Source organism: Nesoenas mayeri (genome assembly GCF_963082525.1).
Source record: "Nesoenas mayeri genome assembly, chromosome: 1".
NCBI lineage: Eukaryota > Metazoa > Chordata > Aves > Columbiformes > Columbidae > Nesoenas > Nesoenas mayeri.
In genome coordinates, this window is record NC_137541.1 from 96,681,004 (window position 1) to 96,708,910 (window position 27,907).

The 27,907-nt window shown below is 45.2% G+C and overlaps 2 protein-coding genes across 4 annotated transcripts in view; both read left to right on the plus strand.

Annotated features, from left to right (window-relative positions):
* Nucleotides 1-1,272, plus strand: part of JADE3 (jade family PHD finger 3) — a 66,698-nt gene extending 65,426 nt beyond the window's left edge. The window contains exon 11 of the mRNA XM_080360681.1: nt 375-1,272. Coding sequence (XP_080216807.1) covers nt 375-1,267 — 893 coding nt within the window. The 3' untranslated portion in view covers nt 1,268-1,272. The remainder of the gene's footprint in view (nt 1-374) is intronic.
* A 10,244-nt stretch (nt 1,273-11,516) lies between these two features.
* LOC308046686 (regucalcin) lies at nt 11,517-24,527 on the plus strand. Of its 3 annotated transcripts, XM_080354683.1 has the most exons (8): nt 11,517-11,848; nt 12,199-12,324; nt 12,865-13,029; nt 15,926-16,108; nt 17,570-17,785; nt 19,289-19,420; nt 23,177-23,331; nt 24,013-24,527. In XM_080354683.1, exons 3-8 carry the CDS (start codon nt 12,867-12,869, stop codon nt 24,061-24,063), a joined length of 900 nt encoding a protein of 299 aa, XP_080210809.1. In that variant the 5' UTR covers nt 11,517-11,848; nt 12,199-12,324; nt 12,865-12,866; the 3' UTR covers nt 24,064-24,527. The 3 variants fall into 3 exon arrangements, with proteins under 3 accessions (XP_080210809.1, XP_080210810.1, XP_080210808.1); XM_080354684.1 differs by lacking the exon at nt 12,199-12,324; XM_080354682.1 differs by lacking the exon at nt 11,517-11,848 and having other exon boundaries at nt 11,870-12,324.
* Nucleotides 24,528-27,907: the final 3,380 nt, after the last annotated feature.

The window sequence follows — 27,907 nt, forward strand, 5'->3', positions numbered from 1 at the left end:
TTTGAAGCATTGTTTTTTCTCCATCCAAAACTGAATATGAATCTTTTTTATAGCTGCTTTGGAACTACTTCAGTCATATCTCAAAGCTGGTTCAATTCACTGGCTTAAAGCCCTGTAAAAAGGGCACATTGTTGTTTTTAATGGAAATGCTAAAATGCTTACCTAAATTCTGAAATGGTGGATAATTTGGAGCAGTTTTCATTATTCCAACTTCTTTAATGTCTTCAAATAATTTCACGCTAATTGTTTGCAAATGCGTCTTACTGTTGAGTGATCTTCTAATGGACTATAAAACTTGCTACAGATAACAAAACAATTGCCTTCTTTTAAAAAAGCCTTTTTTTCTTCTGCCCCCTCATCTCTTTCTCCTGTAGGCCATACCCTGACAAGTGCACTAGAGAACACACTGTTCTACCCACCTCCCAGGATCACCCTGAAGTTAAAAATGCCCAAATCAGCACTAGGAGATTGCAAAAATAACTCGCTGAAGCCTGGCAACAGACCGCTCTCTCCTGACAACAACAGCAGTGTTTACAGCAAGCGAAGCGTGCCCATGTCAAAGGAAGCGTTTGAAATTAAAGCGAAGTCTTACTCCAGGTATCAGCACGACAGCAGAAGTAACGGGTTGCTGGCAGGGATCGGCAAGCCTCGGAGCGAGGCCAAGGATCCTGGCCCCACGCAGATGCCGGAGTTTCACCGGGGCCAGCCGTCCGGGAAGCCCTTGGCACTCCAGGCTGCTTTGCATGGACAATCTTCCATTGGGAACGGGCGGGTGCAGCAGGAGAACTTGAGGCTGGTGGCCAAGTCCAATGGTCTGATGGGCAGGGCTGGAGATGTGAGCCAGAGAGACAGTTCCAGCCAGACGCCCTACGAGCAAGAGTCCGTGCTCACAGCTCACTTGGCCAGCCAAAGCGGTTTCAGAAAATCTACCATAGAACATTTTAGCCGGTCCTTTAAAGAGGCTACCAACAGTCTGGTGAGGACCACGGAAGATCTCCGGTGCTGTGAAAAGCCAACGAGAAGACTCGCAACAAAAGATCGCTTGTGGAGCAAGCAGACGCTTGAAGGTGCTCCGTACCAGGACAACGACGGGTACTGTCCTGACTTAGAGCTGAGTGACTCTGAAGCAGAAAGCGATGAAAACAAAGAGCAAGTGAGGTTAAGACGAAGTAGCTCGGAGAGAGAAAGCCCAAATAAGGACTTTGGAAGAGATTGTCACAATAGGAACAAAAAGAATATGATTTCTCACGGTTCTGTACAAAGGTGATTAGAAGCCCCCACGGGGTAACTCAGCCTTTATGTATTCCAGTGTACCAGTGCAAAGCTCCGCATCAAAAGGTTCCAGAAAATAGTCCAGGACCTACATTAGGAAGAGTTGCAGTAGGGGATGGGGGGAGGGGAGAGAAATCAGAGTAGTTTTGTTCAACTGTGAATTGGCTTGCAGTCTTCACGAGGTTAACTGAGTTGTTGCAAAGTCTTGTGGAAATTGATATGTTTGGTTAGAGGGTAATATCTGGGAGAGCACGAAGCGGTTAATCTTTGTATAAATTCAGGAAACTGCTTCCCACTTGCCACCTTACGTGGGAAGCAGCGTGTTTACGTTATGTCAGTCTTGTGGTGGGGTAGACAGGCATTCTAGATGCGCTCTGATGCGTTGAAAAGAGACTGCAAACAGAGACACTGAAACTGCAGTCCCGCAGCACCTGCAGTATGGCTGTGATCCAGCAAGGCACTCGCGGATGTGTTAGGAAGTGAAGCACGTGAAAAAAGTCCTGCTGGTTTTCCCCTCACACACACCGTGGGGACGTTTGTGCTCAGATCTCCGAGCACATGCCGGTGTGCTCTGCTGGATCAGGCCCAAAGTGACTACTAAGTGACGACCCTCTCCTGCAGGAGGCTTTGAACTGCGGCCGCGTTTGCGGGCTCCTTGCGAAGGGTGGAAGCAGCCGTCACTGGCGCTGCCCAACTCGCTGACCTCTAGACATGTCCCCTCTCCCCCCACCCCCTGCCCGTTCCCTGCTCTTGCTGAAGGTTGTGTTTCTCTTCACAATAACTTGCTTATTTTGTAAATATACAACTTCTAGTACTTCAGTTTTTTTTAACCTCTGTACATAGTTGCTTGTTGTGGGATGCACTTGTAAATATTTTACCCAGCTAACAAGTACAGATGGCTAATTTTGTGGATAGTGTTTACAAAAGTAGATGTACTACTTCAAAGAAAAATGCTATTTGACACTTAAATATAGGCAATCACCGGTGATGCCAGGTTCCTCTTGAAACTGAGATTTCGTGTCCAGAGGTGTGTGTACCTGGTATTTTTAAAAATAAACTGAATTAGAAATAATTTTGTCTGAACTTTTTATGCAGGCATGAATTTTCAACCCTAGTTGCCCAAATACAGGCACTGAAGCCTTATTTCTGGCATCTAGGTCTGTAAAATTTTAGCCAGTCATCATTTGGAGTATTTTTTTTTTAATTGCTGGAAATTTATTATTTTCTTAAGCTGCTTTTCAACCTCTGGATCAGTTGCTGTTTCCCAAACTAACTCTTTTTTGTATGTCCTTTAAAACTAGCAGTTGTGATTAAATTTCAGCCAGCACTGAGGAAGTGAGAGGGGAGGGGAATCCTTTTTCTGCTCATTTCAACGACAGGGGATTTTTGTTTGTATGCAAACAAACTTCTCCTTTTCCAGATGTGTTGATCAAAAAAAGTAACTGCACTGTTTTTCTCTGAAATGCTGTACATTGCATAAATAGGCAACATCCGCTGTCCCTCCGTCACTGGCTGAAATGGGCCGTATGTTATATAGGGTACATCATACCGCTTCCTTCTGTTGGGGTGTTCGTTTTGTGTAGAAACGAAAGGTGTTCCTCACCCAGCGTGAAGATGACTATGCAGAATCCAAATGACGACTTGTTTTTCTTCATTATCATTATTTATTGCTTTTAGCTTGGGAAATGGCAACATCATTTTTAGGTTTAAATTTTGAAATCTCCCTCGTTGCAATAGAACTAGCAAGTCAGGGGCTGGAGGACTTTTCAGTAGTGAAATTTTAAAGAGAGTATACTTGGCAATTCTGCTCTATTTTCTTCATGCATCTTAATTTTTTTTTTTCACTTCTTGATTTTATGTATATTTGTGTAATTGATCTTTCTAGAGCTGTATCTTAAAAATTATTTCTTTTGGTGTAAATATGCAGTAGCATTTTAGGTTTCCACATATTTTATTTTCCTGGGAAATGCTTTGTGTTCTAAGCCATGGGTCATTCAGAATAAGCAAACAAACGTCTGTTAATTTGTATTCCGGTTCTGATTCTCTTAGTTCTCCTTCAATATTTATTAGTAATCCTCTCTAGCTGGTCATGAAATTTTACAAAACTTTATTTGGAACACTTATCTGGGAGATCAGGAAAGTGTTCGTGTTATTTTGTGGCCGGAAGCCTATGGCAGAAGGGAGGGAAATTGGTGCTTCAGCAAAACTCAGCATTTCTGCTCTTCTGGGGTTATTCATTCAGTTGTTTCCAGTCTGAGCAATGGTTTTGCTAATTTTTACATGATTTTAATAGATATATGAAGGAGCCCTTGGTTATGTAGTTCTCAAGTATTGTCCCCAAAGTGCATTTGCTAGTTTTTATTGTGTGTTCGGTGGCTAACTGTTTGAAGTATTACCTCTTAACCTTATTTGTCAGGTTTTTTTGTGTGTGTTTTTGCATTTTGTTTTATATATATAAATATATATATATTCAATTTTCCAAGAAGGACTCGGTCTTTTTCAGATGTCCCCTTTTTACAAGTACTTTTTCATTAAATTATGAAACTGCTAACAGTATTTCCATTTGTTGTGATTTATTCAGGGCCTTTACCCTCTGTGTCTGGCAGGCTGTTAAACTCATCAGTCTAACAGCAGTACCGTGTCCATCGGGAGCAAGTTCTTTCTGCAGAGTTGGCAATATTTTAACAAGTCAAGTATCAAGGAAAACCTTTCCCCCTTCAGCCTCCAAAAAAGGAGTTGCTGAACACTAATTTGCTGTGTATAGCAAATAATCCAAGCCTGGCTTTTGTTTCTGCCTAGCTGAGCAAATGTTACAGATCATTTGCTGCCCTGGCCTCACTTTTTAAATATATTTGCTTCTGCCTTAGGATGACTGCTTTGCCCTGGTTGGACAAACCATGTTACAGAGGAAGTGCTGTAGCCACACTTTGTGTCCTGTCCCTTGTACACCTTCACACACGCACAAATCAATACATAACAGGCAGCTATTGCTGTGTGCGCGCAAAGGACAAATCGGTGCGAGCAAGTCCCCGGTTGATGATGTGTGTCGGTTTTGCGTGACCTTTTGCTGTAGTTCCCCCTGTTCCCACAGGCTGGTGCTGTGAGACACCTTGCTGGCAGAGAGGAGCTGTGCCAGCGCAGGGAAGAAGGCAAAAGAAGAGGAAAATGGAGAGAAAAGAGCAGTTGTTGCTGCAAAACCTACCCAATAGCGTCCTTCCTGCTCTGATCTGATGGCATCCCTCCTGCTCTGACCGGCTCTGACCCTCAGCGTTGAAGAGGGTTGGAGGATTTGCAAATCCGCGTGTCAGTGGCAGCAGTGACTGACCCTCCTGCCTGCGGCGGGTCGGGCAGAGCCGTGAGCTGAGCGGCCGACATGCTTGAGGGCTGGGTTTGGGACAGGAGCGGCTCAGGAGGTGGCCACAGGCAGGCTCAGGCTGGAGTGAAGCTGGAGGTGGGTTGGGTGGAATGGAGCAACAGGTCCTCTGACTGAGAAGAAAACAGGAGTGGAAAAAAAAGAAAGAAAGGCAGTAAAGGTGCATGCAGAAGAGAGGAAAAACCCACTCTAGGAAGAAGCAGTGAGTGTTGGATTGTCAGCCGGTTTTCAGGACCAGGATTTCTCCTTCTCTAAAGGTGTTCTTCCAGCAGATTCCAGTAACAGACTTCCTTTTCGTGGCTTTCTGACTTTCTGGCTGGCAGCCTCCCATTCCCTTTGCAAGTACAGTCTGCTTGTGGCTGGGATGTGGGAAAGACAGGGCCAAGGAAGGAAATTGGTATCCCCATTATTTTGGAAACAGCTGCTGTTGGTTTGTAGTCTTTACAAATAAATAAGTGTGGTTACTTGTTGACATTAACTTGGGCCAAGCTTGCACAAGCACCAATAAGGGCTGCACAGTGATTCCCAACACCATCATTCCTGCATTTATGTCACTGTCCAAAGAGAAATGTTTCTTGGCTATAACTTGCATATGTCATTTGCAGAATGTTTTCTCCACGCTGTGAATCCCAAACCATAGAAGGAGAAATTACAAATGTTTAACTAGGAAATCATGAAAGTGGAGTCACCATCCCTGAAGGTGTTTAAAAGGCGTCTAGACGAGGTTCTTAAGAACGTGGTTTAGTGCTAGTTAGGTTATGGTTGGGCTCGATGATCCTGAGGGTCTCTTCCAACTGAAACGATTCTATGAAATATAAGCCTGAAGCGTTCGCTGGATTTTGATGTGGTACTGCACTGGTGACTAGGCCTGGGCACACAGGCTGTGCTGCAGGCACATGGTGTGTATCTGGTATCTGGGAGGGACTGAGCGTTACCAAGTATTCAAAGCTGCAAAGATAATCCCCCGAAACCAGTCGTTTTGATCGTTGTGAGTTGTGATGATCCCAGTACTAGAGAAGGTTTAGCACTGCAGGGAATTGACACATCTATTGGGAAAACAGGCTTTGGATGTGAATTAATGAACAAAAGGAAGTGGCTTGTGCAACCTGGGACTTTGGCATGCAAGTGAAAAATACTGGGGAAGGGCAGAGATGGAAAACAATGGAGTGGCTCAATGTGGCTTCTTTGGGAAGACGGGAAGACTTGCAGACTTCTGGGTTCTAGTGTAATGAGAGATGCCCTGCTACTGCTGCTTCTGAATCTTCCTTTACACCAGCTTCATGGCTGAACAGGCTTTTGCCTCTTCTGGGGTGCAATTCTACAACATGCCCCTCCTGCAGAGACCATCCTGGGGTAACTGCTCCCAGGCTCTCCACTCAGCGCATCTGACGACTTGTTGGACTGTTCTGGAGCGATGTGACAGAAGCAGATTAAAGTGACTGCAAGCACAATTTTCTGAAACCAAACATTACATAGCAACTGGGTAAGTGGTTTGAAAATAGCAGATATTCGTGCCTATTTCTGTTCCTCAAGTTAACCCCTCTGCAGATAGCTTAGGTAAGTTTGCATGACTGCATCGTTGTGTAAGGAGAAGCAGCCTTGGATGTTTTCCCATTAGTTTCCCTGCCTCTGTGAGTAGAGCTTCCATATAAATCGTTCTCCAGTAGCCTTCTTTTGGCTGGGACAACCTCCTGGGATCCACCTTGCCCTGCCCTTTCTCTGGGACTCTTTTGTTTAAGGCTAGGCAGACCCTCCCTGCTTTCCCATGGGTTTCTCAGCAGCCCTGAAGCTGGGTATCAGCCTCACCTAGGCTGCCTTATCTGAGACATTGTTTTAAATCTCCAAGTAGGCTCAGTGATGACACCTTTATTGCTCGCTTTTACCTAACCCTCCTCAAGACATTTTTATGGTCTCTCTTGGGTTTTTTCTGCAGGTGCTGCCCCACCCACCCTCACCGGAGGAAGAGCACTGGGTAAGACAGGGACAGAAGTTGTATTTTGACAGAGTGCCATAAGAGTTCCAGAGGTGTTCTCCTGGCCAAATCAGTGGGCTGGTGTCCTGAGAAAGAATTTCAAACCAAGCACAACAGCAACATATAAAGGAAGATGCCTTCAGGAAACCTCCTGCTCATATGAAAGCCCTAGAGCTGTAACTAACGTCATGATATGTCACTCTTTTTATTTTCTGTGGACTTAGCTGGGGTAGTACCTATAAAAAGAAAATGTGTTACATGCCGTTTGGGAAAATAGCTATGGTTATACCTTTTAAAGTGCAGGCCCTAGTGAGGGAATGAGATATCTGAGGAGGAAAACAAAAGAAATCATCAAACTAGCCCACCCACTTCACCTGAAGCCATGGTATCTGGTTGCATTCCTCTGCAGTTGATCTCTCTTATCTCAGAAGGGTAGTGCTGAGTAGTTTGGGAACCCCTGCCGTGGCATCACTGACTTTTTGGGCTCCACTTGCATCTCTTTGAATGGAGCCACACTAAAGTACTTCCTCTCCTTCAAAACTGATGGCCATTGTTCTGGTGTCTCCTCTGAAATGGAGTGGGGGCATTGCCTTACCCTCTCCCTGCTGATTATTCCTTCTACAAGCCACCTTAGTCCTCTGGGTTAAGGAAGCACAGAGGACAAAAGCTGGATGAGCCAGGTGCAGAATATCCATAAGCAAGTTGTAGTGAAATGGAGAAATAAGCTTAACAGCAGAGTCAATTATACTGTTAAGCAACAGTCTTTATTGAGAGCGCTGGGGAGCTCTGGGAATCATAAGTGCTCCAAAGACTGGATGCTCTTGCATTGCTTATATTCACATAAATATTACATATGCATTACATTTTTTGAAAATTTTGACATACAATACACCTATACTAAGAAATAATTGATGATGTTAGTTGTAATTGTTTAGTCTCTTACTTACAGTACACCTATTAATTATTAGTTAAATATAAGCTAAGCATGCTGCTTCTAAACATTGTATTAATCTTCTGTCTCCCTCTTGTCACACAGAAGGATCTGAGACTTGAAAATATCCCCTCGTTTACAGGTGGTCAGAAAGCACTTCTCTCATGTCAATTAGCTAATGATGGGTACGTCTTTTATAACTTAATCACAGGATACATGAATTTGGCAGCTTCTCTTCAATTCTCCCCTTTTCAATACACTTGCAAATTCTTTTGCAGTACTTTACACTCGTTACACACAGCTAATGTAGAAAATTGACTTCTCTCAAATTGTCTGGTTGAACATGCTAAATTACGCTGAGAGCAGTTGCCCCGAGACCTGCAGTTAATTTGAAGTTTGCTTCTGATTTGGGCCTGAAGAAGGGCCTGTGTGCCTGAAAGCCACAAACACTGAGAGCACTGTTGCTAAACCAGCTACTTGAATGAAAGATGCTGCCTTGTCCTGGCTCCCCTTGCACAGCCTCCATTGTAGCTGTAATTTTGCAGCTGCCACAGCACATATCAATGCTCTCCTTTTTTTTTTTTTTTCTTAATCCTGAGACAAGCAAAATGCAAATCCGGATCACGTGGAGTCCAAAGAGCAGAAGAGTATGGCATTAACGAAAAATGTCTTGGCCCTGCTCCACTGAAGAACGTTTACCCTTTCTGAAGCGCCCTGTTCCCCAGCTGCTCAGAGCGCAGTGCAGAGGGTTGGAAAGGCACAGGCTGGACTTTGTGAGGCAGCTGAAGGCCGCAGGAACTGGCGCTTGCAGGTGCTCCTGTGACAAAGAAGTTGGAGGTGCACCTGTGAGGGGTGTTTGTGAAACACCTGAGAAGCTGGCTGCACTGGGAAGGGTCACGTAATGTCTGCTTATAGCTCTACGTTCTTAGGTTTGAGATGCGTTTTCATGAGACTGTGGCCAGTACATAACGAATGATGCTGAAAGAAGTTTGCCTAATAATCTGTAAGAAGTAGAGAGTACCATTGCTGGTTCTGTGAGAGAAACTGGACCTTTAAGGCTAAATGCTGTAATATGACTTCACGGTAATTTGGTGCAATCCTTTTTAGAAAAGTTTCCCCGTTTGAGATTCTTAATCCATTCTACATTAATTTATGTGACAGCAATAGGTGTTAGACTGGATGTAACATATAAATTAACCAATGGGCACAAGTCTGTCTAACACCTTTGTGCTACCTTCAAGGAGATGTTTGCAAAGCAGGAAAATGATGTACTTTGGCAAATGTTCAAACTGTACGAGTATTTAAATACATGACTGTGATCATCCGGATTAGTAAACAGTTGAGACTTCTCAGTAGTTTGATCTCACCTGGACCTACTTGTTGTTTACTAACAAGTAAAAGCTTGATCTGGACACACAAGCCAATTCCAATAACTCTATGTGGCTGAAAACAAGTGCATGGCAGTGCCAACTCTTGCTTTCCAGACAGCTGATTGCAGTGACTGGCCTTACATTTCTACCTCTGCTCTTGCTTGGTGCTGTTGTTTTGTTTGTTTGGTTTGGGTTCTGTTTTGGGTTTGTTTGTTTGTTATTTTTTCTTTCACGTGGTGCTTGGAGGCAGCTCTAAGATATGGACAGCTGATCTATGGCCTTCGCCCTTTGTACCAGTCATGGATGAGGCCTAGAGCCCTCCCACCTTCAAAGCAGGGAGGAGGACTAACCAGACTAAAGGTGAAAGAAAGAAAGATGAAGCTGGCTCTAAAGAAGGAGAGATTGCAGGATGAGGCTCATGAAAACACAGAAGAACAACTGTGATCTTCCAGGAACCAGCATGAGCAAAAACCAGTTTCTTTTTATAACCCCTGAAATTGTCCAGCACCCCTTCTTTCCTCCAGTCCTGATGGGCTAGGGGTTTTTTTCCAGCTCTGCAGCACACCAGGCCATTCTCTAGCTCTGCTGAACACTTCCCGACTGGCAAGAAGAGTGAGAGCCTGTGGCGGGCTTAGGGAACCTGCAGGCTGGGTGAGGGCTGAGACTTCACCTCACAAGACCTCCCGTCTTGCAGATGTACTCCTTATGCTTTTCATGGCTGGGATAAGAAGATTGTGCTTCCCCTGCTCCCTGCAAAGCTGGAGGAGTGAGTGTGCAATGTGACCTAACATGTGGAACAAACGCTGGGCTACCAGCCATCTCCTTTGGAAGCCACAGCAGTGCTGCAAGTGTTCTCTATTGCTGGGCCGGGGGGGGGTCTGGAGGCTGCACAGTAGATATTGTGGCTGTGAAGCAACAGGATGGGTGGGGAAGCCACATGGCAGGACCACCTTTGGCAGCCATCTCTTCTGTGCTCTTCTCTTCCATGGTGAACTTGTACTTGCAGAAGACCTCAGTTGATGTTCTCTGTGAAGGCATCCCCCTCAAATTCCTTCCTGCTCTACTTTCAGCAAGCCTAGATTAGCCATTACAGAAAAGATAAAACAGAAGCACTGTCCCATGTAACTAGAGATCACAGTTCAAAATAGTTGGCACTTCAGAAGAAGACCAGAGTTTGTGTCGTAACTTGGCACTCGCAAAAGCTGTTAATTTTCTCCCAAAGCCTGTGCCAACACACAGCTTGTTTTGATGCCCTCAAACCGTAGTGGCAAATGCTTAAGCCAGCAAGGAGCAGAGAGACTGGCCAGGTGGGTTGAGTGTGTGAGTGGCTCCTGCTGCTGCATTCAATAAGTGGTTGTGTTGGCCACGTATCCCACGCAGCCTCGTAGTGTGCGAGGACACTGGGAGAGCAGTAAATGTGGCCGAGCTTGGTAAAATGTGACAATTATGTTTCACCGTACTTACAAATTCTCAATGAACTCTTTACATACTTTCAAATTTTAAACCTCTGGATCTTCTTGTTGTAAAATGTATGAAAGAAACAGAGTTACTGTGGCAGTTTTTTTCCTGGATGTTTGTTTTCTGTGTTGGCAGTCACTGATAATTTGCTTGCCTCAGGTCTGAGGTGAAATCCTGCTGTTTGTTGTGTGACATGGCAGTGGGGGCAGAAAAGGAAAAAAATCAATGCTAGGCACTTATGTAATGCAATTCAAGCCTGTAAAATAAAAGCCTAGCTGCTCAGGTGACAATATGGTAATAAATATCACATTAATAGTCTATGAAACATGTTGGTAAGTATTTGTAGCTCGTGAACTTACCAAACATGCCACTAAAATAAAAAACTGTGACCAAATGAAGTCACTTGCTGTATAAATAAAGGTAACCTAGTAAAAATGCTTGGTAGAAGATAATTGCCAACAGGAAGGTGTATGATAAGGAACAGATAAAATCTGTAACAGGAGCTGTGAGGGGGCTGCCCAGTGGGTACTGTGAGATGACTGGTGTGCAGTGCTGGGCTGTGCCTTTGGGATAAAGGGGCTGCGAAAAGCTCCAGCTGGAAACAAGAGTCTGGCTGGGGATAAGGCAGGTTTTGGAGCAGCCAAGATAATCCTGGTTTGGGAGGACATAGCAGCAAGCCCAGCTTGTACCTACATGGCCCACCCTGAGTTGGCAGGAGAAGACGTGTGAGGCACTGAGACTTTTATACCCCTGATCCCTACAGGGATGACTGAATCCAAGTCAAAGGCTCTTTGTCATAGGATGCTGGAGAGCAGTGCGGGCATTTTTGAAGTGCCTTTTGCTTTACAACTTAACAAACTGCACATGGAAATTTTTATATTAAGCCATTTGCCTTGTCCCTTTGGAGGTTTTTGAAAGAAAGGGAGTAAAGGGTGGTACAGCATATGGAAGGCCCTATGTTTCTGGATAGCTAGGGAAGTGTTGCAGGAGCTGTGGAGGAAGATCCCTGGTGCTGGCAGTCAGGGTGAAGGTCCAGCAGATGCCTAAACCACAGCAAGGAGAAGATGTGCAGAAAACCAGCGTTTTGGAAACCAGCCTTTGCGGGGAGTGGAGAAACTTGTCCGCCGGCGACAGAAGTCTCTTCTCCCTCATCTTCCTTCCTGCAGCTCTTGGTGGGAGGCGGCGAGCCGCTCCAGCTCAAGTGACCGCCGCTGTCCCTTTACTTGCGCTGCCCTTCCAGCCACCCCGTGGAGCGGGACCGCGGCGGCCCGGCCTTGGCCGGCGGGCGAGATGGCCGCTCGTCACCCCCCCGCGGGGCAGGAGGGGCCCGGGCGGGGGACCCGCCCCGGCAAGGGCACCGGACGCCCGGTCGCCGCGGGCCCGAGTGCGGCCGCCTCCTCTCCCACCTCCCCGCTATAAGAGCGGCGGCGGCGGCGGGAGGCCGGCACCTCCGGCTGGGCTGCTGGGAGCAGGTAGGGCCGGCGTGGTGTTTGCGTGTCTTTTGTCATTATTGCTCCTTTCTCATATATCTATATCTATATATATATAGGTATATATATATATGTGTGTGTGTGTTTAAGTTATGCCGCCCCCCGCACGGCAGCGACGCCGCCGCGGGAGTTGCGGCGGAGCAGCTGGGCGTGCGGGGGCGGGCCCGCCGGCGGACCGGCCTTTCCCAAGCGGGCCCCGGCCCGGCGCCCGCCGTTTTACTATTTTCTTTTATTACTTCCCAGTTATCACCCACTTTCCCACACCTTTTTTTGTTTTCCTTTTATTTTTTTTTTTTCCTTTTTTCGAATTTGCCGGTCCGCGCTCCTCGCAGGTTGCGGCGGGGAAAGGGGGACGGGCACACCCCGGTTGTTGGACGTGGGACAGTCCTTAAGTAGCACGAAGCAGGCGATCGGTGCAAGCAGCTGAAATAAGCCCTGCTGCTCAGTGCTCTGTACAGGTAAAACCCTTCTAGACTCAGGCTGAGAGAGTTGCGGTTGGGGTTGTTCAGCCTGGAGAAAAGAAGGCTCCAGAGAGACCTTATTGTGGTGTTTCAGTACTAAAAAGGGGCTCCTAAGAAAGAGGGGGACAGACGTTTTAGCAGGGCCTGTTGCGATAGGACAAGGGGTGATGGTTTTAAACCAAAAGAGAGGAGATTCAGGCCAGACATGAGAAATACATTTTTTACATTGAGGTGGAACACTGGCCCAGGTTTCCCAGAGAGGTGGGAATTGCCCCATCCCTGGAGACATTCCAGGCCAGGCTGGACGGGGCTCTGAGCAACCTGATCTAGTTAAAGATGTCCCTGCTCAGTGCAGGGGGCTGGACTAGATGATCTTTGAAGATCCCTTCCAACCCAAACTGTTCTATAATTGAAAATTGGCTTTGAATTGGCTGCAGATACAAACACTGATTTTTTCAGCACTCACACCTGGGGGGCTGATTTTATAGGCACTTGCTCTTGACAGACATTTGTAAAACAGAATGATTTTCCCCACAGGCATGTCATCCATTAAGATCGAGTGTGTTGCCAGTGAGGGCTACAGGATTGGGGAGTCGCCGGTCTGGGATGAGAAGGAGCGTGCGCTCCTCTGCGTGGACATCACAGGGAAAAAGGTGTGCCGCTGGAGCTCGCTCACCCAGCAAGTGCAGGCCATCTCCGTGGGTAAGGAATGGCTTGAAAAACGCTCTACTCAAGCCAAGAGTTGTGTGTTCCGACTTGGTGCTGTCTTACTGCCAAACACAAGCAGGACTCCTGTAGGTGATGCAGCTGCATCCCTCAACAGCTGCACCGTGCTCATCTTCTGGAGACCTTTCCCTAAAATCTGACTTCTCTAGGCCAAGAAGGACACTAGGACTTGGACACAGACACTAGATACTAGCCAAACTTAGCCCTGAGGACTTGCCTTAAGATTTTTGCTATTGGGTTAAGTTTGAGCTACTTCTATTTCCTGTAAGTTGTTTACAACCTACTCTCTTTTGCCCCCTTTTTGTCCCAGAAGTAGAGTTCTGCCATTGATATCTGTGGGAATTTTGTTACTGATTTGAATGAGCAGTGCCCATAATATTTGAGGTAACATTGTCACCAGCTAGAGCCTCAATGGTTTCAGTATTCCAGAATTCCAGTACTCTCATAAAGAAAGAGTTGCAGATTTACTTCTGGATGTGATAACATAAATATTTGTCTGTCTGAAGACAGCTCCTCAACTGGTTTAATTAATTAGATTTATTACTTTCTCATGTTCAGTAACGGTGAAAATTGCTTGCTTTTGCCCACCCATAAGCTTTTAATGTTATTCACAGTAAATTGTTCTGGGCTTGTCTGCCTTTCAAATTACTGTAGTTACCACTTTTAAGATGAGAGAAGGCCTGATGCAAATTTTGGAAACATTGCTTCCCAAACAGTGTGCGTTTCCCTGCCACCTCCCCACACCAACTCAGACCTGGTCTCAAAGGTGTAATCTTTTACATGTGGCCTCTCTGGAGATGCAGAAGGAATAGTAGCTGAAGCAGCTATTCTTCCCCCTCTCTTCTTATTGTTTCCTCTGTTTAGTAATATAATTAATAGCTGTGCCTTTGGGAATACCATGATTAAGATACCAAAAAAAAAAAACCCCGAACACCCAAAGACTGCCATGTGGTTAAAATAGCGGGTTGATGTCCAAAGTGGAAACCAAGAGAAATTACTCATTGCTGAAGCTTATAGAGAATTACAACAACCCCACACTTTGCAACAGCTTCAGTTGCCCTTTTCAACTCCACAGGGAAAACAGCACTACACACACAGCTGTGCCCAGGGGGAGACCTTATGGTCAGTTTTCTGCTCAGCGTAAAATGGTGTTGCAAAATAAATCAATTCCTGTGGATGCTGCTTAACAAAGCCCTCCAGGGCAGCTGCGAACTGAGCCGTGTGCAGGGGCCGGTGCTCTTACTTGCACTGTATTTGTGCAGTGAACAGTGGGGTGGCTGCGTCTGTCCCCCCAACCTGATACACCCCTTCCCGTGGGGAGCTTTGTCAGGAGGGTGTGGGGCTGTTCTTGTGGCTGTAGGGACACTCGGAGGGATGATAGTTCCAGAGACAAGCAGGCAGGGGTACGAAGGCTGCTGTGCTTGGGGGCTGCTCCCTCCAGGGTGGGAGGGCTCCCGTGGGCCGTGGCCCCAGGTGTTTTGCTGAGAGAGCAAAGGAGAGTTGGGTTCCCACGTTCTGCCAGCAAAGCCACTGCTGCTGGTGCAGGCAGGAAAGCACTTTTATTGACATGGTTACTGGCAATCAGCGGCAAAATGGCTTATTTTGGTGGGTGCCACATATGCCTGAGGGGACTTTGCCGACCTCTCTGTGCTGGCAGGAGATGTGGCACCTGCTTGCCCAGCGTAGGTGAGCCCAGGCCACCAGCAGCCTCAGCAGCGCGGTCAGACGTCTCTAGGTGAAGGAGTTGCTGGGGTTGAGCTGGAAATCAGGTGTGCAACTCCGGAGTTGGGGGCAAATTGCGTTTGGATTTCTAGCGTGGTGGTACCACTGCTGGGGCTGCAATGGAAGCCAGATGCCAGCAGCTAGGAAGGAGCAGCTCCTTTTGGCAGCAGTATTGGCTGGTGGCGATTATAAGTGTTTGTGACATTATTACCTAATTATACCTCTGCAAAGCTATAAATACAAGAATTTTTTAATTTTTAAATTAGGAAGTTGGCAATTTGTCCGACGCGTATTCCTAAGTCTTGTCTGCTAAATACTATCCCAGATTCTATTGCCCTGTTTAAAGCTCCTTTTCCATATGTTTTGCCTGGCTTTTACAGAAATGTTATTTTAATGGTCTTTTTTATTTTTTTTCCTGCTAATTCTTTTAAAATAATCTACAATTGAGGTTTTACAGTATAATAGAACAAGTGAGTGCTAAAGTAACCATGGAGCATTTGCAAATTTTCTGTTTCGCTTTAACCCTTGGAAAGCTCTACCACTCCTTGGTGTGTTTTTGATGCTGCTGGAGACGTATGTGACCAGGGTGGCAGTGGGTGGTGCAGAGGGGTGTCTCTCCTGCCTAATGTCACCTCTCCCAGCACAGAGTCACTCCCCGGCTCCGTGAGTTATGGCTGATGCGCCATGCAGGGCTGATTTAGCCAAGAGCTGGGCTGAACAAACAAGGTTGCTCCAAAGCTCTTGTGGCAGTTTTTCCACTGGGAGAACCAATGTGGTGACCTGTTGTAAAAAGTATACGTGCCTGGATCTGTCCCCCTTTTCGTGCTTTTTAAAGCCCCTAGCAGAACCAGGTGCTGGGAATGATTATCAGTCCTGGGAGTGGTGGTAATACACAAGTTCCCTGAGTTTATATATTCTAAAGTGGTGATTCTCTTTGTAGCTACTTTCTGTATGCATTAAGTACGCATTCTTCATGTGAAAGGATCTGTTTCTGTGTATTTAAATACCAGTTTTGTTGGTAGAAAGGTAGGTTGTTTCTCTTGCCTGTGGTCTCACTGAGTTCGGTGTGACTGCTTGCACGTATAAAGTGGGCAGAAAATAAATGTCTCTCCACAGCACACACATCTTTTCCATTTCATCCTGTTTCTAGATGCTCACGTGAGCTCTGTGGCTCTCCGGAAATCTGGAGATTACGTCATCACCCTGGGAACCAGGTTTGCTGCTTTGAAATGGAAAGAGCAGCAGGTAACCACGATTACTCAGATCGACAAGGATAAACCAAACAACCGATTCAATGATGGGAAAGTGGATCCTGCAGGGAGATACTTTGCAGGTATGTGCTGCAAGTGGTTCCTTCCTTCTGCTGCTCCCTTAGGTTTTGGTGGCAACATGCAGTTGTAGGTGCAGTGAGTGTTTGTTCATAGTTAAATGGTGGGGGTTTTTTATGTTGTTGTCTTCAAGCAGTTTAATCCCATTTACAAATCAATTTCTGTCACCTGAACACCATCTAATCAGGACAATTTTTGTTGAAAGAGGCCGACTATTCAGAGCCTGCCTAGCTTAAGACACTGGCCTTACCTCCTCCCTGTTGTTTTGAATACTGGCAGAGTGCCAATAGAAAATACTTTTTGACAGTGAGAAATTTATGATATCGGAAGGTTTGTTCCTCATAAATCAGAATTTGTAGATGCTGTTTCTAAAAACTACGTGACTGTTCAACATGGAGAAGGGAAGGCTCAGGGAGGTGTTACCCGTGTGTCTAAGTACCTGATGTGGGGGGGAGAAAGCAAAGAAGAGGGAACCAGGCTCTGCTCAGTGGTGCCCAGTGACAGGACCAGAGGCAATTCTTTTTAAATGTAATAAAACTCTTCTACTGAGCGTGCCCAAACAGCGGAACAAGTTGTCCAGAGAGGCTGTGGTGTCTTCTTCTGTGGAGATACTCCAGACACAGCACTGCCCCGAGCAACCTGTGGTGGCTAGGCCTGCTGTGAGCAGGAGGTGTTCCTGGATGGTCTCCAGAGGTGTCCTCCAGCCTCAGCCATCCTGGGATCCTGTCCTCCTGGTTTTTAAAACACATTTCTGTGATTCTGCCCTGTTAGTTGGGTCCCTAAGCTTACCTTAACTTGCTTTTACTCAGCCTGCCAGGAGCCAGCCTCAGCTGCCAACTTTGAGCCACAATGATGAGATTTGTTTTTGAAGAGGCCTTAGTAAGACTCATTCTGAGGGAGGAGGAATTTTTTTTCCGGTCTGTTATACAAGATGTTAAGATGAGTGGGAAGCTAAATGCTAACCACACCTTTCTTAATATTTGAATGACTGAATGAAACACTTTGCAGAATTGATGCTGCACACCATTTCTGCCACACTTCAACAAAAAAGCAAAGGCTGTGTTTTATCGTCTTCCGCTGAAAGCAAGCACTTTTGAAACCTACCTTTCCCTTTTGCTTCTAACTCGTTTTCTTCCCCAAATTTCTGCCCCCTTCTACGTTGGCAGTGCAGTCATCAGAGAAGAAACTTCTCAGTGAGGGTGCCAGAGCACTGGAACAGGCTGCCCAGGGGGGTTGTGGAGTCTCCTTCCCTGGAGACATTCAAAACCCACCTGTACACCTTCCTGTGTAGCCTCATCTAGGTGTTCCTGCTCTGGCAGGGGGATTGGACTAGATGATCTTTCGAGGTGCCTTCCAATCCCTGACATTCTCGGATTCTGTGATCAGCACAGCATGAGGCTGCCACCAAACCCAGGGTAGAGCCTGTTCAGTCATGAACCTGCTTTCTCCTCTTTGTCTCTGCACAGGTACAATGGCTGAGGAGATCCGACCTGCCGTGCTGGAGAGACACCAGGGCTCTCTGTACACGCTTTTCTCTGACCATTCAGTGGTGAAGCACTTTGATCAGGTGGACATTTCCAATGGGCTGGACTGGTCGCTGGATCACAAAACCTTCTTTTACATTGACAGCTTGTCCTACTCAGTGGATGCCTTTGATTATGACCTCCAAACTGGAAAAATTGGTATGGATTTATTGCATCCTAAAATAATGGGTTTTGCCTAAAGACTGTGATGTCTGTTTCCATTCTGGTTTATCATGCGGAGATGACCAGAGCTTTGGGAGCGCTTCCTCAGAAGCCTCTGTAGAACAGAACAACAGAAGACACATTAAGGTTTATCTGTACCTGCGTAGGCTCCTGGCTCACGACTAGTCAGAGGCTTTTGGTACTATTATAAAATATTTAAATTGCATGGTGGAGTTTGAGTAGTAATCTAGACTGCGGTTTCTGAACACAGCGCATATCTGATCTTTCTGTGTAAAAAGGGCAAGTACTTCTTGCATGGCTGTATTTCTGTGGCTGTGTGTTTCTTATTCCTGGCAGCAGAGGCAAAGTAACAGAAAAGCTTGTAGTCTTGTGCAAAACCTCTGCTAGCTCCTCCAGATTTTTTTTTCCACCCTGTTTTGTTTTTTAAAATATAAGATCTTAGATGAAGATTCTGCAGACAGAGCTAAGCAACAACTGGAAAGCAGTAACTCAAAACTTCTTCCTTCATTTATTTAAAACAAAACAACCCCTTAAGGGCTTCTACAAGCTTGGGCGAAAGAAAAATTCCAGTGACTTGGACTAATAATTTGCTTTTGAGTGCATGGACTGCAGTATTTTGCTTTAAAAGAGCGCAGTCAATTTAATATTTAGTTTTAAAATGGTGAATTTAAAGTCATTTTAGGGTAAGCATCTTGTTCTGATGTCTCTCTGCTGTGGCTTACAATTGATTTTTTCTTTAGGAAACAGGGTGGTTCTCCTCTCTCACCCACGCTCACTCCTTTTCTTTCTGTGGACAATCTGACAATCCCCGCTAACACAAAGGAAACTCATTAAAAATATTGCTACATATGAGAAACATTGAAGTTGTCAGAGTATAAACTAAACAATGTTAGACAGTTGGCTTTAGTTTTCTTTGATAACAGCGGATAAAAGTTCAGCTAGAGTTGTTTGTTTTTAGGTTGACAGTATGCCTTTGAAGTTGGTGCTTTTCCCAACTCTGTGTTTAGATAAACTCTCAGTTTATATATCTGAAGGTCAGTTTTCTGTTGGTACAGTGATTATTGGCACGTTCCAACCATCCGTTTGAAAAGTCTCCAGTTCTCTGACTGGAAGCAACCCTTGATCCAAACTGCTTTTAGAACAAGTAATTATCTTTCTGTATATATGTATAACATTAATTTATTCAGTTATTTATTTTTTAGCGTAAGTAGGGCGCACGAGTGGTGCACTAGAAAAGGACACTAGGAAAAAGGATTATACTTTCAATGGATAGAAGCAGACCCACAGGCTTTCACACTGAGAAACAACTGTCTCAAGAAACAGGGTAGCAGACACAATCTGTTTCTTTCACAAGAAAAAAAATCAGGACTTCAGCACAGCTTTTGAAAACAATAGTACAAATAACTCTGCTGGGCTGTGACTGATAAAAATTTTAACAACTGTCTCTCTTGGTTTTGTTGTGGTTTTTCTACCCTGCAGGCAACCGTAGGAGTATATACAAACTGGAAAAAGAGGAAAGCATTCCCGATGGAATGTGCATTGATACAGAAGGCAAACTCTGGGTAGCTTGTTATGATGGTGGGAGAGTGATTCGTCTTGACCCTGAGACAGGTAAGTTCTTGCAAAGGACTTCTTTTTGTTTTGTTTTTAAAGAAACAAAAGCGAAAATGAGTGTTGTTGTGTTTTGGGTTTTTTTTTCCCTTCACAGAGATGGTTCATCTGCTCTTTTTAAAACATAGTTGTTTGTTTGTTTGTTTTTTAAACAATTATATGTCCCTGCTCTGAGAAGTTAGGTTTGTAAATAAGTGTCCTTTGTTCCCAGCCTCTGTTGTGTTAGAAAAGGTAAAGTTGCTGAGGAGATTACCTTTATACTTGTGAATTGTTTGCGTTAGCATCCTCTTGCATCCTCCAAACTTAAGATCCGTGTTCACCTCATTGATAAATGATGTGGAAGAAAATAAGCCATGAAATAGCAAAGATGACTTAAGACATTTTTTGTCTTTCTTCAGCATAGTGTATTATGTTGGGCAGCCTACTGAGGTTAATATAAACCCCACATGACACTGCAACATTTTTTTAATTGTTGAAAATCATTTACATGATCAGTTTTTGCAATTGAATTAATTAAAAATATGTCATTAATTCCACAGCATTGTATCATTCCCACAGCAATGTCTTGGGTGTGCCCATTGTCTGGGCCTGTTCATTGCTACTCTAATTTGGACTTTGGTGGTCTGCCAGGCATGATATAGCCTGGGTAAAAAACACATGTAAAGCACCTCAGGGAGACTGTCTGCAAGGGGCTAATGGGTGAGAATGGGAGCATGATTTTGACAGGTCTCAGACGTTGCAGGTTTGCATAATGCTGTTTATGAGCAACTGCACCGAGTTGCATCTGGGCTCTCTTGAACCCAGGTCCAGCCTTAGCAGAAGTCCTGGGGTTTTGTGGGGCTGCAGATTGGGGGATGGCAGCGTCTCTTGAGGTGTGCCTCCTCTGCAGTGCACAGGGGACTCTGGTACACATGTGCACCAGGCGGGTCAGGCTGCAGCCTTTCTTCTGACTCTGCTGGAACCTCTGACTTGAGGCTCAGGCTGTGGTTTCCCCCTCACCTTTTGATTTCTACCCATCCAAGGTCTTGCGAACCTGTGGGGCTTCCTCCTGTCCTTCAGAGTCTGCACCCCAGCCCCAGGAGGAGGAAGATCCAGCTGGGAGAGATCCTGGCAGCTCTGGAACCTGTTTCTGGTCCCACATCCTCCCTACTTTGGTGGGCAGAACACTCCTTGGTGGTCTCTGTCAGCCCTCTGAATACCATCCTGGACCAATGGACTCTAACATTTTTCCTCTCTGGTTTGGTTTCTACCTTTTCCCCCCGTGTCCTTCACCTTCTTCCTTTTTTCACTTGTTTTCCCTTTTCTCCTCCCTTTTGGAGGTATTTTCTTAAGGGAAAGCTAATGGGAATAGATGCATAGGGATCCCTAGATGCACAGGGAGACTATAAGAACAGGGAAAGCAGAGCACATATATATCGGCGGTGCATTCCCAGCTTTCAACCACGTTCAGCTCGGGGTCTTTCAGAGCTGGATGTGAGTTCGATGGATCAGTAACTGCCACGGGATTTTCACATTTTCTGTGAATTTGTTCTGTCTCCCCTTGGTTGGGTAAAACTCGCAGCACTCACAGCGAGCAGCAGCAGGAAGTTTCACAGGTTAAATGTCCATATCAAAAAGAGCTACCTTCTTTGTGAGTATCTCATGCTTATTTGACCTCCTTGCGCTGTCATTTTAAAGTGATATCTAAAATCTGAGAATTGCTGAATTCTGGGTGAATTGTAACTATTTAGGGAGATAACCCAGATAGGTTTGAGGGAAGCTCCATGAAAACCTCTCTTTAATGTATAATATAATCTCTGACAATCTAAATGCCGTTGCACTGATTTTTTTTTTTCACTTAGATTTTGGTGTTTACTTTGGCCACTGTGTGTCGAAGTCTGTGCCAAATAAGCTTATTGTACAGCATCAGGAATCTGGAGTGCTGAAACTTCCCTAGCTACTGCATACAAGAGGCTCTTTCACCACTGCTCACTTAATGGTTTATTTTATTTATTTTGGGATTGAAAGACGGTTTAAAAGTATCCAGCCCTTGTGTCAGGGTTTTTGGTGAAACAAAGGCAATTCCCTCTCAGTCCTGTATTCTGGATGTACTGGTTACATCCATAATAGCAAGTAAAATGAATCAGCAACTGTATTTTAGCCCTGCACCATATAGCATATCATAGTTTATTTTACACAGCCAGACTGTCTTCCCACATCAAAACAAAGCCCAAACTGTCTCTGGGGAGCAGCATACCCAAGTAGGTGGGCGAAAATAGTACTAGAACTGCACCAATGGCTTTATTACGTGGCTCTGCTTTTGCCTGTGCTTCTGACCTGCTTAGTGTTGTGGTACAGGTGGAGCCATTTGGTCTGTGCCTTTGTCATAGAATCAGGGAATAGTTTGGGTTGGAAGGGACCTTCAAAGGTCATCCAGTCCAGCCCCCTGCACTGAGCAGGGGCATCTTCAACTAGATCAGGTTGCTCAGAGCCCCGTCCAGCCTGGCCTGGAATGTCTCCAGGGATGGGGCACCTACCACTTCCCTGGGAAACCTGGGCCAGTGTTGCACCACCCTCAGTGTAAGCAATTTCTTCTTCATGTCAGTTCATTGCAGTGCTGCAAGTGACCAAGGCACAGCTTGGTGGGTGAAGGAGAAGTTTTTAGAGCACATAAAAAAGAGGGCAGGTGCTTGCTTTGATATGCATCCTCTGGGAAATGGTGTCCCACTCGGAAATTGACCAAAAACTTCTCATATATGTGAATTGGTCCAAACTTTCCACTTTTTCTTTTTCCTTGTAGGGTTCCCAGCATCCAAGTTACTCTCCTGCTATTTCAACACATCGCTAAACAGTTAGTTACAGTAAGGGGACCAAGCCCTTTACACACGCAAATGAAGAGCCAGGAAAATTACATATTTTGTAAGGAGATTAATTGGCGTTAGCGTATTTCTAGAAAGAGAAATTAAGTTGTAGGTAAATAAAATAGGCATGATGGGTGTAAGCAGTTATTGCCCAGAATTAGGAGGAATTTTAGAAAAATCTGCTGTAACGTTTCTTCACAGCCTCCTGGTTAAGGCTGGAGGCAATCTGTTTGCTACTGTCATTAGGACAATATCTATTTGTTGTTATAATAAATGCATAATATTGTTTATGGTAGCGCTAGTTTATTGTAAAAACTTCAGACGTGTCCCATGATCCCTATTTTATGCCAGCTTGATTTGAAAGGCAGTTGACGTTTCAGGAAAAGCTTCTAGGAAAGAATCTTCCTTAACTGCAGGCAATAGAGGTGCAGCACGAGGTACGTCTTGGTAGAGCTGCACCACGTCTGCTCGCTCCTGGCATCCTTTGTAGTTAAAAATAGAAGAGTCAGCAGGTCTAGGATGTGGTTCATGTGACCTCTTTTAGGGAGGAGTTGCATCCCATTTCCATTGAGTGCATGGGCAGCCTCGGTGATGAGCCGGGGCGCCCATGTCAGTGCTGTGGATGTTGGCAGTTAATTAGAAGACCGGCACGGATTAGGAGTGGGTGGGATTTGTTCGTGGTAATTGAGATTGAGACTCGTCAAATGAAACATCGTCAACAACGCGGTTTACAGGCATCTGCTTTCTCCCTGTTGCAGTGCTCATCAGTTTACTGAAACTCAGCATGGGACCTGCCACTGCCCTGACACCTGCTTTTGTGGAACACCTGGCTCCACGCCAGTTATTTGCAATAATTTGTTTAAATTTCTTGTTGTAAGTAGACGAACAGGAAATGGTATGCATGTTTTTTCTCCAGGAAAAAGACTCCAGACTGTGAAACTTCCCGTTGACAAAACAACCTCCTGCTGTTTCGGAGGACAGGATTATTCAGAAATGTATGTGACTTCTGCCAGGGATGGGATGGATAAAGAGTGGCTTGCACGGCAGCCGCAGGCTGGTGGGATATTCAAGGTGAATGATTCTTCTTTCTTTCATTTTAGAGGGGCATTTTTTCCCTCCTTCATTTAGTGTTGGAATGGTAGGAAGCAAGAATCAAGCTATTGTTTGTATTTCTGGTACCTGTTGCAGGATGAGAAAGTTAAATGTATTTAAAGATTTGAAGATACTTTTAGGCTTACAATTTGTAACAATGCTGATACCGCAAATTTTCTATGCCATCAGCTCTTTCTACTGCTCCCCCTCCCAACTCAGTTCAGGTTTTCTATTTATTATGGAAAGAAGGTGTAAATACTTCTGTGTTTAATGGCAGATAAAAACATCTGCTTTTATTTACTTGCTGGTTAGTTATAACTAAATGATCTCTTTAAAAATTCATCACCTTGGGATTTTTTTAAAGCCCTGCTCTTCCCTGTGTGTGCATACCGAAGGTGAACTGCAGAATTAAGGCTTAGTAGTATCTGAGAAGAGGCTTATGGGGAGTGGACTCTGGCCGGTGATGACCAAGCTCTGGAGAAAGAGCACAGGCTGAAGCTCCTGGCTGTGATGAGCTGCTGTGTGCAGAACAGAGCAAGATGTCACGTCCTTTTCTAAATTAACGCATGTCTAGTTGTGAAAGAAAAGCAAGTGGCTGATAGTGGTGAATTATTGCACTAATCTCTCTCTTTTTTTAATTTTTCCTCTCTGTTTCAATAGATAACGGGGCTAGGGGTGAAAGGAATACCGCCGTATCCATTTGCAGGTTAAATGTACACTCTTCAGAATGGATTAGAGAGGACTGATACAAGCAAGACAAGTCAGAAGGTCTTCCTCTGGTGTTCAGCTTCTTTTGCTTTGAAACCATGACACAATTATAATATCTCATCAGGAGAGGATGAAAAACTGCTGAGGAAAACCTGCCAAAATACATGGAATATTTTAAAGCTGATCTTTTCTTCCCTTTAAACTCTAGTACTTTAAATATCTGATGGTGCTTTTTCTGTTGTACTAAAAAAGATTCTCACCCTAATAAACTACTGAATATTGTGACTTTCCTTTATGATTTAATAATGTTTTAATATATTTTCTTTTTATTGTTTATCCTGCCATCTCATTTGCTGTATTGATTTATTGATTAAAATACTTGTAGTGTCTCTTTCAGGTATTTTCAAAGTTCCTCATGTAATATCCATTTATGGTCTTACTGCTGCTTTAACTGGAACTTCATTTGTCCCACGATGTTCTCAACAACTGAAACATTAATACCTACCACTGTGTGTCTGCAGTTTCATTTTTACTTGACATTTTTAAGGCCTCAGCTGTGGTTGTGCTTAAATTAACTCTGATCATCTGGAGCCGACCTTCATCTCTACCCACCACATGTCATTATGTTGCTCATTTTGTTAAATATAACCCCAAATTTTGGGAGCAAGAACCACACCTTTGTCCATCCTCTGAAGATCTCAGCCTGTTCTGGGGAGATCCATGATGACAGGAATACATCAGGCATTCTTGGCCATTGGTGTTTAAAAGAAAACACCATCTGCACGTACCTCCTGCTGAACCAAACTCCCCCAGAGAGGCAAGAAGGTCCCAAATGGCCTCTGCTGCTATGAAAGTGCAGGAAAGGGAAGTTTTATTGTAATTTCTTTGCGGTACCTGTTGTCACTGGCAAGTTATTCACTGGGTTGCTTTTTTGCTGGTAACTTAGGCATGTATGTGCTGAAATAGCTGTGACGTAGCTCAGTTGTTTTTTTAAACTGCAGATTTTGTTCTTGCCATGTTACACATTCCTATGCTTGTCCACCTCCCATGCTGGGTGAGACAGCTACCTGTCCCCATCCTGCTATGAGAGTGACCCACTGATGGCCAGGAGAGCCCCAGGCTGTGCATTTTCTCTGCAGGCAGCTCCAAGAATCGGTACATAGTGGTTGGAGTAAGTTTCTCTCTGCTGGATCTGCTTGTGGCTGCTCTGCCCTCCAAGTGGGCAGTGGGTGAGTCAGTAGCTGTCTGGCCCACACCGAGGCCTTGGTGCTGCTTTGAACCGAGGGGTGTGCAAGTCACTGTTTTGCTTCTTTGAGGTTGTCGCGGGTTTTGATTGCAGGGTGACAATAAAACCCTGGCAGTTGTATTGTTAACCTCCTCTGCCCCCCGACTTCCCCTGCTGGCCGCCCTCTCTTCCCCCTTCCCACACAGGACAGGCGATCGAGAGGGAAAGAAGGACAGAGAGAAGAGAGTTGGAAAAATTAAAAATGTTTTACTAATGCTACTAATAAGAATAGAGAAAATAATAAAAAATATACAAAACCAGTCTTGAAAGTCCCAGCAACTGCAGAGCCGGCACCCAAAGTCCTGGACTGGACTCTGCAGCCAACCGGAGCTGGATTCAGTCTCTCACTAGGCCTCAGTTCGCAGGGACGACTAGCAAGGTCCTCTCCTAATGTCGGCCATAAGCAGAAGGGACAAAAAGGGACAAGATCCTCATGATCTTCCACTTTTATATGAAGTATTCATGTGAATGGGATGTTATACATAGTTGGTCAGTTTCTTGGTCACCTGTTTCTCGTTGCCCCTCTCACAAGATGTCCATCTATGCTTATCAATAAGTTTGCATTCCATTGCTAGGTTTACCAAAACATGTGTCTGGTTCTCCAGGAAAATGCAGCTAATATGAAGGCTTTAGCTGACAGGCTAAAAAGAGAAACTTGTTTGCACTAAAAGAGAAATTTGTTTGTTAACAAAACCGGGACAGAGATATGTGGAGATGTCTCGGCCGCTGGCAAAATGGGAGGTTTAAGCAGCCCCGCTTCAGGGCAGAAGATATGTGAGGTGCTGAAGAAAGCTGGGGCTTTACTCTTTTGAACATCCACCATCCTTTATTTGCTTTTTGTGCTGCTTAATAATCTCAGTGCATGCTAGGGGGAAAGTTTATGTGTTGAGGGAGATGGTGAATGTGGCAAAATTAGGTCTCTGGTCTTAGTGAAGTCATGAACCTTGTGGTAGGGCTGCTGCGGTTGGTGGTTAATGGATATTCAGAGATGCAGCAGAGAATGAACAGGCATAAAAACAAATAAGCTCCCTCTACCATTGCTATCAAGTTTCAGAGGTTTCTGCATTGTGAGGTTTTGTACCTGTGGTCACCCTCACCCCACCGCGATGGCAATAGGATGACTGCCAGCACGATAATGGTACCTGCCGGTCCTTTTTGTTGTTGTTGCTGTGCTAGAAAGGTAACAGCAATGGCTCATATGGGCACGAAAGATCTGGTCAGAGATTAATTTGTCATTGCTGGCCAAGAGGCACCTGGGAGATGCAGGGAGGATCCTCTCATCCTCCATGCCATGTGTGGGTGGCCTTGGGCAGACATCTGGGCCATGCATGTCTGTGTGCGTGGGAGCAGGAGCAGGTAAAATAAACTTCTGCAGAGACTTCACAAAGAAATGCCACCTCCCCCTTGTGTAACATCGCTCACCAGCCTTGGTCATGCTGGTTTCACGAGCATCCCATGGAGCAGGAAGAGCCAACTCTGCCAGGAGAGTTGTGTATTTAAGGTTGCCCAAATGCCCTGGGAGTACACCTTGCCGCAGCCTCCAGCGCAGAGGCTGTAGCTGCTTCCCGCACCCCAGCCCCGAGGAGCACAAACAGGCACTGCTGGTGTGTTTTGACTTGAGTCTCACGATGGAGTGCTGCATCTGGCAAACTGGAGCTGAGCGGTTACCGGTTCCCTTGGTTAGGAAGGCTTCCTGACTTTCGTTTAATCCCTGGCTTATTAATGGTGCTCACCTCTTTGATCCAAGACTTGCCCTGATTTCAATGAGCGTTGAGCAAGAACCCAGTGACAGGAAAGGCTGTATCAGGAGGAGCAGCTGCTGTGCCCTGGAGGGTTCCTTCACCCTCGTGACCAAATCTATAGTCGTAGGTGAAGCGTATTTATTCCCAGCCAAGCTGGAGTAAACTCAAGTAATCCTTTGCTGGGAAAATAACTCTGCTGAAATAAAAGCAGTTGGCACCAACTGCTTGGGGAGCTCCTGTTGTTCTCATCTCAAGCACTGAGGGAGATCAGACCCTTCCTACAAAAGGGTGAAGCAGAGAGAAGATAAGCCTTGGTTTCGCTTTTGGACAACACTGTTAAGTGGGATATCGCTGGGGTGAGTACCTACACCTCTACCTGTCTGGGGTTTTCAATAACTGCGTCTTCATTAACTCCAACCATGTCTGTTGTTGTCCCCAAGAGGGAGACAGGCGCAGAAGACGAGCCTGTCTAGGTGAAGAATGAGAGATTGGAACGATCAAATTATACGCAAAGTTGAATTTCTAGAGCAATGAAAGCTGGGGTGGACCCTGCAGGGGAATGAGTGACACAAATGTAATTTGGAGAGTTGTGAAAAAAAGGAGAGGAGCGATGGATTTATTAAATATTTGCAAAGCTACAGTAACAAACTCAGAGCTATTGTCTGAGCACATGCCTGTAGGTAACATAAGACAAATACAATTATTTAAATACCACATTAATATATGTGGTGCGCTAATGCCTTGATAACCCTCTCCCAGCTACACTATGTCACTGAAAGTGAGGAACTATAAAAAGAAGCAGTAGGACTTGCATCAGAGG

What these genes read in the sequence shown, in the direction of transcription:
- LOC308046686 (XM_080354683.1), top strand. Translation starts at nt 12,867, where the DNA reads ATGTCATCCATTAAGATCGAGTGTGTTGCCAGTGAGGGCTACAGGATT. An exon ending in AGTGCAGGCCATCTCCGTGG is followed by an intron (nt 13,030 to 15,925) that starts GTAAGGAATGGC and finishes TCCTGTTTCTAG; the next exon opens with ATGCTCACGTGAGCTCTGTG. An exon ending in CCTCCAAACTGGAAAAATTG is followed by an intron (nt 17,786 to 19,288) that starts GTATGGATTTAT and finishes TCTACCCTGCAG; the next exon opens with GCAACCGTAGGAGTATATAC.